General features: G+C 55.8%; 1 protein-coding gene across 5 annotated transcripts in view; it reads right to left on the bottom strand.

Annotated features, from left to right (window-relative positions):
* The window catches only part of MINDY4 (MINDY lysine 48 deubiquitinase 4), a 126,882-nt gene that overhangs the window by 36,093 nt on the left and 78,398 nt on the right, over nucleotides 1-12,391 (bottom strand). For all 5 annotated transcript variants that reach the window (XM_020901668.2, XM_070468154.1, XM_020901666.2 and 2 more), the window contains exons 10-12: nucleotides 6,074-6,172; nucleotides 4,392-4,455; nucleotides 3,229-3,294 (exon numbers count right to left, since the gene is read on the bottom strand). In XM_020901668.2, the coding sequence (XP_020757327.2) occupies nucleotides 3,229-3,294; nucleotides 4,392-4,455; nucleotides 6,074-6,172 (229 nt within the window). The remainder of the gene's footprint in view (nucleotides 1-3,228; nucleotides 3,295-4,391; nucleotides 4,456-6,073; nucleotides 6,173-12,391) is intronic.

The following is a 12,391-nucleotide window of genomic DNA, read 5'->3' as shown; positions in this document are numbered from 1 at the left end:
AGGTCCAGGAGGATTCAGGCCACCATTACCCTTATCATGGCTCTACTACAGAGTCGCCTGTTGCCTTAGGGAGTGACAAAGCTCTCTGGATCTCAGCTTCCCCTTCTGAAATGCCTACATACTTCTGCCAGTTGTCTGGGGAGGCCACGGCACTTCCAGGGCCTATTTCCCTCTCTTTGCAGGAGTGCGATGAAGTAATGAACACAGATGCCCGTTGTAAGCCTAACTCTCTCTGCAAACGTAGAGAACTATTATTATCCTCAGGCCAGCCTTTTCCACAGTCCTGGGTTCATCTCCAAGGGGCACTCACCCTGAGCCAAGAATATGCCTGTCTGTGTGGACAGGTTAGGTGAGACTGGACATGACCCCCACCTGGGGCATCTGGCCTTTGCCGGAAAACGACTGAATGACACCAAATATCCCATCTGGTTTTAAAAAACATTTATTAAAATTATCTCATCAAATTCCAGCTGCCAAGCCATGGAAGGCCACAGGGCAAAGTGCCTGCATTGAAAGGAGAGCCCAGGCAGGCAAATGGGCCGGAACGCACCAGCAGGGTCTGGAAAAATGTCTGGTACTGCTTGGGAAGAAGGGGCCATTCCCCTGAGCTACTGGGGCTCTGGAGAGACCCGAGTCCAGTAGGAGGCAGGGGCGGGACCATCCCCCAGTTCGCAGGGGGCGGTGGCCAGACATCTCACCAAGAGGGTGAGCTATAATGAAAACACAGCAAGGAGGCTATTTATTTTGGGCAGACGTGGCTCAGTGTTCATTTCCAAGCCTGGCACGAGGAACCCCTCTTAGGCCCAGGCCATGAAAAATGAATTTGGTGAGGGTAGTGCTGAGATGGCTCAACAGTTTCCAGCAAAAACACAAATTCAACTGCAGGCGGGAAACACCGCCTTCCAGAGCAAGGGCCAAATATTGACCGCTCGTACCCAGAGACCAACGCCAGGAGAGGAGGGAGAATTGCCCTGAGCCCAGAGGTGTGGCAGGAAGAAGGCAGCTCCCGCTGCTGACAAGGACCCCACTTGCAAAACCTCTTTCACATTCACTGTCTGGCTTGGGCTTCATCGAAACTCCTGGGGGTACAGGAAGAGGGAGGAGGGAGACCCCATTTATAGACAAGGATGCAGACGATATTCGTGCTGAAGGGTCACTCCAGGGCCATCAGGGCAATGACGGGGCCTCAGATCTTTGACAATGTGAGCAGTCACCCCCTCCTATGGCCCACAGTAGCCCCACAGGGCTTCCCTCTTCCAACTCTGCTTCCCCTGACAGTGTGGACATAGGTGGCCTTGGTCCTGGCCTTCCTGAACACACATGATGCTGTCAGGAGTTGCTCATCTCTCAGATGCACTGCTGTATGCTCACACTGCTCTGGTGCGTTTAATAAAAGGCGTCCTTTCTGCCTGCTTAGCTTGCCTCGTATGTAATTTGGAAGACATTCCTTCCCACGCGTTTAAGGTTCTTCTTTAAGAATCACAGTTGGACGACAAAGAGCTGAAAGTTACCCACCAACTGCTCCACCTTCTGGTTTCCAGATGAGGTCACTGAGACCTGGTGACGTTCCTGAGGCCACACGTGACCAAGGAATAAGACAGAGAAGGTCCCCGGGCCCCTGCTCCAGGCCGCTGGTGAGCACACTGTGTCGACAAGACTGCCCACTGGGTGATGCCCATGAAGAAACAGAGAAAGCCGGGGCAGGCAGCCAGTGACAGCCAAGCCAGGACTCCCAAAGCCAAAGGCAGGACCCCTCCTACATCAGAGCCCCTCCCACATACCTCCAGGACAGGCCAGGCTCTGGGCCCCTCCTCAGGCAAAGTCATGCCCAAGGCAGCAGCTCTGGGGAGTGGACTGCAGGTGGCCCGGCACCTCAGGGGCCGCACCCTCCCTGTGCGGGTCTCATGCAGGCCCCCTTCTTCTGCCCAAGGGGCATCTGTGCTGTCAGGGCCAGAACACTCCCCGGGCTATGCCCGGACCCTCAGCGTCTCCCAGGAATTGTCCCCAGGAGTGTGTTCTCAGAGCAGGCGTGTTCAGCCTGGTCCCATAACCAGCGTGTCCTCCCGCCCTCTGGGCTCACCATCAAATGCTCTCATGCCTTCTCTGGAGCCTGAAAGGGCCAATCCCACAGCCTAGACAGCTGAAGTGAGGGCGGAGGGGAGGGAGGGAGATGGGCCTGTGCCCCAAGAAGAGGGTGGCCTCGTTGCCTTTCTCTCCTGCAGCCCGGCACGTAGACATTAGAACCGTGTGGCCTGGTGGTTGGGAGTCTCACAGGGCGTCCATCCCCAGCCATGGCTCAGGCTGCTTCCTCTCGGCCATGCTTCCCTCCCATTTCTACCTGACTATAACTAACCTGTCTCAAGGTTGCCGTAAGAGATCATGACCAGGGTGATAAAACGCCCGCAGTGGAAGCCAACGACCACTGGAAACATGGAACAGGCACAGTGCTCCAGGCTCTGTACGCAGAGCTGAGGCTGGCTTCATCACCACCCTCATGCTCCATAGGAGGAAACTGAGGAACGGAGGGTGCATTGGGGTGCCAAAGCCACAGAGCTACCAAGGGGTGTAGCCTAGATGCAAACACAGGGAGATGGCTCCAGAGACAATGTTCTTCACTCCTGGAGCCCCACGGCTATAGCCACACTCTGAATTCCCTCGGCTCTCTGAACCCTGGCTGGGTTCTGCCCCATCTCACAGTCAGGAGTCTGACGTATGGCTCTCCTCCAGTAGAGGGACGTCCCAGTGGCCCTGGCCAGCCCAGCCCTGCCTCCCAGGACACCACGCAAGGTCCTCTATTATCAGGGCCTCCAACAACAGTGCGCATACCTCCAATCCAGCCCAGGGATCCATGTCCTAGGCACCTCCCCAGCTGATATGGGGCCCCACCCACTGACAAAGGGGTCTTTACCTGCAGAGGTAGCTGCTGGTCCTCAGACAAAGAGAAGGCTCTCATAATCCCAGTCTGATCCCAGCTTCCCTTAGTCTGATCCCACTCCGCCCCTGCTCTGCTGCTGCAGCCCTGGCTACAGCAGTTTCTTTTATCTGTAGCTGTGGCCCGACGGCCAGGACTCAGTGACAGAGGGCGGCTCCTCGGCCTCCCAGCCGACATCACCCCACTGCCCCAGGCTGGGGATGAATGGGGAACAACCCCAGCTCACCAGCATCTCTTCAGCAAAGAAAGCAGAAGCTGAGCAATGCACATCCCACACAGTAAACCATGGTTCATACCTGATGGATGCTCTGCTGAAGAAAAGTCACCAGCTCCTCATAGCAGGTCAAACTGTGGAGGATGAGCTGAGAAATAAACACACAGGGTGAACTGCCCAGGCCCGGTGGATGGACCCCATGCTGGATGAGCTTCTGTGGCCCTGACTCCCGTAGCGAGCGGACCCCACTGGGGAATGACTGTGCAGTCAGAGTGGTGACCTCGGGAGCAGGGGTGCAGAGGGGTTCCCGCAGCTATGTGTGACTTAAGTGCTGCAGGGTCCAGTTGGGGGTCTCTGGGGCTGCCACCTTGCTGCAACACTGGACCTGCCTTTAGCGATCCAAGGATTCAAGACACCGTGGGACAAAAGCCCAGGAGTCTGCATATCATGTGAGGTTGATGGGTGGGGCCGCACCCTGAGGGCTAGTCTCAGATTTCTGAGAAGCACCTTGAAGGCAGGGTGTCCAGGGGGGTACAGGGTGAGTGACCCTGTACCAGATCACCACCGCCAGCCAGTTCTAAGCCCAGCAGGCAGCGTCCTGAGTACAATGCAAAGCAGTGGCCATGAGTCTCCTGGGCTTTCTCAGGCAGGTCAGAAAAAAACACTTTTCTAGAAAATAGTCAACAAAGTGAGGTCCTCAGGTGGGATCCCAGGACACATATGTTCAAAAAGAAATAAACAAAGTAAACGAGAAATTCTCAGTGAAGCAGTTAACGTGTGGGAAAGTGTCACAGTTTCTGCCTGTCCACACATCGCACATTTCTTTCCTATCCTTGTCTTCCTCGGGTCTGGCTTTGTCCATCAAAGCTCTTCTCTGCTCTCTACTTCCTCTCCCTCCCACCCACAGCATCCTCTCACTGCAATCCCAGAGAGGATGCTATGACATAAGAGGGCACAGGGAAGGCTGGGTTGAGCCAAAAGGCATTACGTACAGAATGCTGCAGGGACTTCAGATTCTGTACAACCTCAGTGTGACAGGGCTTCTGTCAGCCTTTTAGCCATAAAGCCAGTTCTGGCTGGAGTCCATTGGAAAGCCCCCCACCTCAACCCCAGGTAGAGGATTCTGCTGGCCTGAGCACAGGGAGGGCTTGCCCAGCCGCAACTGAGGGAGGATTTACTTATATAAAAGGAGACTGTCCCCAAACAAAGCCAAAGTTTGCGTGATAATTTTCCAGAAAGCCGTACTGTTTCTAAGACTCCATCTGCTTTGTATTTCCCTGTTGGACTGAAGTGCTGTGTTCCCGAAGCCCTAAAAAGGAAAGGGAGATGCATGAGTCTCTGCTCTCAGAGAAGACATGCCCTAGAGCCAGGGCGAAACCACACAGCCACTCAATGAGGACAAACAGAAAGGTGGCCCAGAGAAAAGAAGGGAGCCAAGTGCTTCTTTTGTGGCTTTGAAGTCACCCACTAAGCTGGTCCGGAGAACCCCACTAACAGGCGGGGGTGGGGGGTAAAGGGGGGTGATATAGAGTGGGAAAAAAGACAGCTGAAGGAGAGCCTGGGATAACAAACCCAGATCCTGGCAGCCAAAAGTCTGCCTCTCACTCACTGACGAGCATATTTCCAGACTAAGGAATGCTGACTTGCCCGTGGTTTTTAGGGACTTGAGGAAGTCCAGCCTCTGTCCTTTTGGAGGTCATCTGTTTACACAGCCTCTGTATGTGCAGCCAAAAGCAGCATGGACCAGAAGTGGCATTTGGGTTTGGGGCCACTATGACATGAGCCTGCTAGGCAGCCTTGGACTGGCCACTGCCCCTCTCTGGGGCTTGTTTCTTAATCTGTAAAGTGAGGAGGAATTGAATTTTTCTCCATCTGCTCTCAGGGCTGCCATGCAGATCCTAAGGGCCAGGGTTTGTAGGTTAACTGGAACATGGGTACCAAGGACAAGCACTCGATGAGAACAACAGTGGTGATGATGATAATACCTAACACTGACCTGATACTTAGTATGTGCCAGAACTTATCCTGAGTGCTTCATATGGCTCTTTATCATTTATTTATATGAATAAATGATTAAACTGATCAATGATGCTACCATTTATTATATGTCATTTATACTGACTCATTCAATCCTCACAATCACTCCATTAAGCAATCACTGTTATCACCCCTATTTCCCAGATGAGTAAACCAGTTAGGCACAGAGAAGTCAAGTCAATTAATCAAGGTCACACAGCCAATAAGCAATAGCACCGGAGTCAGCCTTTGGAGTCTCTTAAGTGCTGTGCTCTCCTGACCACTGCGCCCCAGCGGGGTGACCCCCTTGACTAAAGCTTAGCCACACAGCTGGAATGAAGTGAGGCTTTCACTCTCAAGGGTCAGGCTGAGGAACCAGCAGACCATCCCTGTGGATTACGGGGGTGGGGTCCTCCATTAGCAGGACAGGGCAGTAGGGAAGAGACTGTTGGCTCCACCACCACCATCTCACCTCTGAGTCTCCTCATCTGAACACGGGCCCAAGAGACACAGCAAATGGGAGCGTACTTTGGGGACTGGGTCGGCCTAGAGGCTATTTTCCAGGGTCTTCAGATGAGAGAAATACAGAGGGGAGCAGGCTGCCAGGGCCCAGGGGTTTTCCCTGGTGGGTTACAGCCCCCAGCACTCCCTAGGGATGGGATCCCTGGATCTGATACCCTCTCAACGGGGGCCATGTGGAGGGCTGGCCCTCTCCCAGGGCAGGGCTGCCCAGAACATCAGGGCGACTCTCTGGGCTCCCCTTGACCTGGAGGACACAGACACGGTCCTTCAGCCCAGACCGCCTGCGTGAGAAGACGATTTCCCCAACGACGAGAAGACACACAGCCAGCTTGCCTGCAGCCCGGCCCGCCCGAGGTAGAGCAGTGGCAACAGTCCTGAGAAGTACTTACAGTGTGACCACGGCTCTCTCGCGGCCCCCAGCCCGCCACACAATGTCTGCAATGGCCAGGGCCAGGCAATGGGTCCTGCGAGCGTTTGAAGGGTGCAGCCTGAGGACAGAAAGGGAAACGTGTTTAGGCCTGTAGTGGCAGAAGTTAGAGACGGCACAGCCGTGAGGCCGAGGACTGTCCTTTCCTCTGCCACTCAGAGGACTCAGACAGAACCTGGGACGGGGGCCTCCGCAGATGAGGACCGAGAAAAGAGCCGAGAGGAAGGGGGCCCCGGCAAGGCTGGAGGAGAAGCAGGCTGAGAAAATCACCCACGGGTGCAAAGGGGCCTCTGGAGACTTGGCAGGACCCAGAAGGGCGTGCAAGAAAAGGCTGCGAGTTCTGACAGAGCCCGGGAGACTGGGCCCAGAACTGCCGCTGCCCCACGCAGAGGCACAGCCCTGACCCACCCTAGCTGGGCCAGTCCCGACACCTGGGCCCCGGAGACAGCGGCTCATGCAAGCAAAGAGGTGCCCTGTGCTCCTCCAGCTGATAGGGGATGAGACCCAAAGTGTGGACAGGAAGTGGCCTGACTGTCTGATTGCTTAGACACGGGGTGTGGACACATGGGAAAGGAAGGATTCATGATGACTGCAGGGTTTGGGGTGAGCGTATGTTGAAGCTGAAATGTAGGCACAGGGTGGGGAGCAGGGAGACAGGAGATGCATGAGGGACCTCTCCCCAGGGGCCCCCCATGCCCGCGCCCTGCCTCAGGTGAAATTGTCATTCTAATGCCCAGGAGAGCAGCTTGGGCTGAGTAGAGGTTTATGGAACACCAGCCTGTGAAGTGTGCTGGGCACTCTGAATGGCTATCATTTCCCAGAGAGAGGATAAACGAGGCAGAGGCGGGGCCGAGGCTAGAGCCTGGTGGAATTCCAGTATATGAGGGAGGCGGGGAGGGAGGCAGGAAGGGCAGAGCTCAGATAGGGGCCAGTACTATCTTAGGACTAAAAGGGTTTAACAAGGACAGGCAGTCAGCGGTGTCAACAGTGGCAGAGAGATCTCTGGTGGTGCCGGTGGCAAAGAACCCGCCTGCCAATGCAGGAGACATGAGACATGTGGGTTCGATCCCTGGATCGGGAAGATCCCTTGGAGAAGGAAATGGCAACCCACTCCAGTATTCTTGCCTGGAGAATCCCATGGACAGAGGAGCCTGGTGGGCTACCGTCCAGAGCGTTGCAAAGAGTTGGACGTGACTGAAGTCACTTACACACACACGAGAGGCCCCTAGTGCACAAAGTCAGTAAGGGAGAAGGAGCAGCAGTCAAATACAGACGCCCCTTCTGTCTCCAGGGCGCCACAGAGCTGTGCTTCTTGCCCAGCCCTGGATCCTGGGAAGCTTTCCTAAATTCCTACAGAGGCAGGCTGAGTGTCTGAGTGTTCCGCTACCAAAGGAACAAAAGGGGATTGATGCCGGGGCTCCCAGGAGCACGGAGGGAGTTCCCATGCGTTCAGTTACCAGGTACCCTGAGCTCCAGGCTGAGCTGTTGGGAGAAAACTGGTGTTTGTCCTTCTTCCCCAGGGTAGGAAAGGAGACCCTGGAGACCAGGACACAAGTCACCATAGGGGGCAGCACACGGTCACAGCATAGAACCTGGGACACAGAGCCAGCCGTCTGCACCTAGGCTGTTGTGGTGCAATGTCTTTAAAGTGGGAGGCGACGTGACATAGGGTCCCTCCATGTCCCACTTCCTAAACTGGCCATAGCAGTCATACCTCCTGCATCACGTCAGGCGATTTACATGAGATGATGTGCGTCAGGTTCACGGCCAGTGCCTGGCGTGTGGAGGATGCTCCTTAAAGGGTACCTTTTGCTGTTGTCTTTATGGAAGTGTCCCCACTTGACATTTGGCTGTGGCCAAAGAGTTGACAGGATGGTGAGCCCCTGACATCTGGTGTGAAAGTGACAAGCCACCGACACCAGGCAATCTTTCAGCGAGACAAGCGAGTGCTCCACCACTTGAGAAATGAGACTCAGAGTGCCTGGGGTGTGTGCGGCCTCAGGAAGCCTGCCTGCTCCTCTGGAAACCGTTACCCCGCCATCAGCACCCAACACTTGGGAAGCACTGGCTGCGGGCCACTGTCAACTACGAAAACAAAGGTGAGGAAACATCGCTCTGGGACTTAGGAGCGGCCGCCAAGGACCACGGAGGGACGGGAACACAGGGCTTGTCAGACAAAGGAGAAAGGGCTGGACGTTCATCTCTTTGCAATGAGAGCCCATGGATGTGGACTCCGTCATCCCCACAGCTCCTGCTTCTGGCCCTGCCCCCACCCAGGTGACAGTCAGTCATGTCAGTCCCAGCTCCTGAGCACCCATGCTCATCCTGGTCTCACAGGCTTTAGTTACATACAGACCCCCTGAACGTCCGTGTTTCTGCACAAAGTCCTGGTTCTCTCCACTGGCTTCCATTTAGCCCCTCCATCCTTTCCTGGGCCTCCTCTAGCGCTTTCTTTTGAGACAAGCTTTCCAAAAGATGGCAGCGTGGGGGCAAGTGCAGTGGTGGGGACTGCGTTCCACTCCTGGCTCACTCGGGGAAGCCCCTTGCCCTCGCTGGCCTTCACCTCCCCACCCGGAAATGCAGACACTGGACCAGATGTCCCGAGCATCCTTCCAGCCTTGCCCTCTGCCATGTAGCCAGCCACAGGGTGTCCAGGGCTGTGGTGGGTGCGGATGACCAGAGGAAGTGGGGAGGTGCTGTGCTGAATCACTGGGCCTCCACCTTTCCCAGGGGAACTCAGTGTCTGCCTTCACCTTGATGACAAGGGTGGTGCTGAACTGCCTTCTTCCAACCCCGACCATGAACCCAGCACCTGGCTGCACTCCTAAACCAAGAGAGGCTCGCTGCTGCTCAGCACTCAAGTCATGTCTGACTCTGTGTGACCCCACGGACTGTAGCCCACCAGGCTCCTCTGTCCATGGGATTCTCTAGGAAAGAGTACTAGAGTGGGTTGCCATGCCCTCCCCCAGGGGATCTTCCCAACCCAGGGATTGAACCCAGGGTCTCCTGCATTGTAGGCAGATTCTTTACTGCTAAGCCACCAGGAAAGTGTCTTTAAAAGAGTAATTCCTCGCAGGAGAAGTGCAGGATTTGTCTAGGGATGGCGATGGGGGTCAGGGAGGAATACGTCCTGTGTTTGGCTTAATTACCCAGGTCTTTTAGATTAAAAAGATGGTTCTACCACCCTCATTAACTCAAAGCAGGCTCTCCTGTCCACTCTGACATGCCCACCAGTCTGAGCCTACAGAAGAATCAGAGGAAAGCTGGCAAGCAACTGCGGGTCTTTCTTCCCCCTTTCTGGGTCACATGCTGCCAGCACAGGCCTGGGGACCACTGGATCTGGAATCTGAGCCTGGCTCCACTGACTAGTGTCTGGAGGGGCCTTGGGCAAGCGCCCCTCCTTCTCTGGGCCTCAACTTCCCCAGTTGAGAAGGGAAGTGAAGGCAGGAGGACAGCTCCCTGGCCCATTGTGTGTCCCAGGCCCTCAGGGGAACGAGGCTCACCATCGCTTCCCACGAGCCAAGCCGGCCGGCACAGCCCCTCCTGGAGTGGAAAAACACCAAGTCCTGCCGTCCGGCTCCATCCTCCCCAGTTGAGCAGAGGCCGGCTGCCGGCCTGATGGAATGAGTCTTAATAAAGCCAGACAGTCCCGCAGAAAAAACACCACTGCTGCCAAGAAGCCTTTACTTCAGCATGATTTCCCTGGAGGGCGCAGTTACATCCTTGTGCGGCTTTCACAGAACCGTTTCCCCACCATTTGTTGGGGAGGCAGCGAGCAGGGGGGCGTCCCCACCAGGCCTGCAGACGCAGTGCAGGAAGGCCCACCAACCTTGGTCCAAGAGACCCCCAAGGGCCCAGTGTGACAGCTGCGGATGCTGTCCCTGTCCCTGTGTGACGTGAGGGCCTTTGCAGTGTTCCTAAAGGGAAGAGAGGAGCTTGCCTGCTTTTTTTTTTTTTTAAGCCAGATCATTTCTGAAATCTCGGATTTCAGAATCAAAAGCGAGGACTGAAGTTTCAAACCCAGCTCAGCACACACAGCCCATGCGGCAATGTCAATGACCCGATCACTGTCGAGATCATACAAATAAATCCATGCAGCCAGAGGGGCTGGGGCCGCGAGAGGTTCCTGCAGAGATGTCTAATGCCACCCTTTCCTCACATGAGGCAGCAGATCCCCAGGGGTTCACTGGACTCTTCTGCATTGATTCTTTTTTTCCCCCAAATTAGGAGAAAAGGGGAGGTTCCTGCCCAGAAGCCCTTTGTGAACTATAGCACCTACAGAGCCATAATTTCGTCACTGAGAGTCTGTCTGGGGTCCAGCCCTCGGGTGTTTTAAGCCCATGACACTTAGCCTCCTGGCGCCAGCCCCTTTCTGGCCTCTCTGGCCATTCTGGTGCTCTGAGTTTCTTGCGGGGCACAGCATGGTGTGACACATAGGGTGTCACGTACCAAGCTTGGCTCTACCTTGGAGGCCAGGTGTGAACCTGGGCCAACATCTTTCTGTCTCTGAGCCTCAGTTTCCCTGTATATACCCCAGTAGGTGATCCCCAGGTCCCACCCACTTGCACAGCCCTTGATTTATGAAGGACTAGGTTTCATTTCCTAAGTCAAGTCTTGGGTAGGACAGAGATTCACAAATGGAGAAAGTGAAACCTTGCTGGCCCACGGGCTGTAATCCAGGTCTTTGGCTAGTCCAGTACTCTTTAGCAGCCACCATCCTGGGACAGGCTAAGACCCCAGAGCTGAGCACTGCCCCAGCCTCAGCACAGGCACCGACAGGGTGCATGGACATCCACTTGGCACGAACAACTTTCTATGGCCTCTGATCTGCAGGGCCTCACTTCTGCAAGCAAACCCAGACTTTCACCCTTCCATCCCTCGGCTGCCAGCCTCAGACCCCAGCCCCGCACTCCCCTGGCCTTTGCTTGACCCAAGTCCTAGCCTGAACCCAGGAGGACTCTCTCCTCTCACCCCCAATCACCTTCCAGTCCCAAGGCAGCTTCATGCCTCAGCAAAGTCAGGCCCACTGCACGGCAGTGGGAGGAGGAGACACGGGAGGAAGGTGTAGAGGCAGCTGGTGTCCCTGGCCCACAACCTGTCACCACTGGGACCTCCCTGAGCTGGTGCCCCACAGAGCCGCATCTTCCCGAGTCCCCTCAGGCACTTGCAGCGGCTCTGGCTAGACAAGGGAGCCTGGGTGCCTAGGCCAAGCTCTCTGTCCCTCCCTCTAGGCTGGTCATGAAGAACACCCACTCTTGGGTCAGCTTGGCCGTCAACGTGAGCAGGAAGGCAGCCCACTCTGCTAGGCCTGCATGGAAAGCAGCTCTCTGTGCAGGGCCCCAGGCAACAGGAAAGGGACTTACCAGGAGCACCTCAGTTGTGGGGCTCCAAAGAAAGGTGAGTCTTCTGTAGCATGAATCCCTCCATGCCTCTTGTGTGAGGGGACCCTGTCTGGCCAACCAGCCGAGCTCTCCCGGCCAATCTGCACAGGCCTCCTCCAGCCTGGCCAGGCCGCCATCCCCTAGAGCAGGGTTCCTTCCCACCAGGCACACCCCACACAGAAACCCCAGCAGCCAGCAGCTCCTTCCAACCTCCTCCTGCTATGCACCACCAGCTGGCCCCGGAGGGCCCTTAGTCAAGGCTGGCCCCAGCTCTTCTCTCTCTGCTGATACAGGTTTCTTTCCACCTAGAGCCTGTCTTGGGCCCCTAGCTGGAATGGCTTTCTGCCTCCCAAACCCTGGCTTCCTTCTCAGGTGTGGAAGGAAAGCAGAACTCTCTCCCAAGGACATGCCTGGAGATCCAGAGGTTGTCACACCCCTCAGTGGGGCTGCAGGGTGGGAGACTAGAAACCAAGTCTGCCATGTGCACAAACAGCCCTTCAGGGAACCAACTTTCTGAATGTTGGGAAATGATCCACAACTTCCCCTGAGAAGCCCAAAGTCCAAGTTCAAAAGCAGCTCTGAAGGGGCATGGGGCTGAAATGAATTATTAAACATCCTCCACAGTGGCCAAAGCCAAGGCTTGACCTGAGCAGGCTGCTGGGCCCTGAGGGCCCTCTGGTAGCCCAGCCCTTACCCACCCACCAGCCCAGAGCCCCACCCTGCCCCTCTACAACTCTGCCCTGGTCACCCCAGGCAACTCTCAGCTCCTCTCCCTGCCCTGGGGCCTCTGCACATGCTGTTCTCCTTACTGGAATACCATCCCCTCCCCTCCCAGTCAGCCTGGATAACTCATGCATTTGTCCATGGCTTCATTCAACAAAAATTCTGAGGGCCTTTTC

This window comes from Odocoileus virginianus, chromosome 1 (assembly GCF_023699985.2).
Source record: "Odocoileus virginianus isolate 20LAN1187 ecotype Illinois chromosome 1, Ovbor_1.2, whole genome shotgun sequence".
Lineage (NCBI taxonomy): Eukaryota > Metazoa > Chordata > Mammalia > Artiodactyla > Cervidae > Odocoileus > Odocoileus virginianus.
The sequence above is the reverse complement of the archived record's forward strand: the minus strand, read 5'-3'. Positions and strand labels throughout refer to the sequence as shown.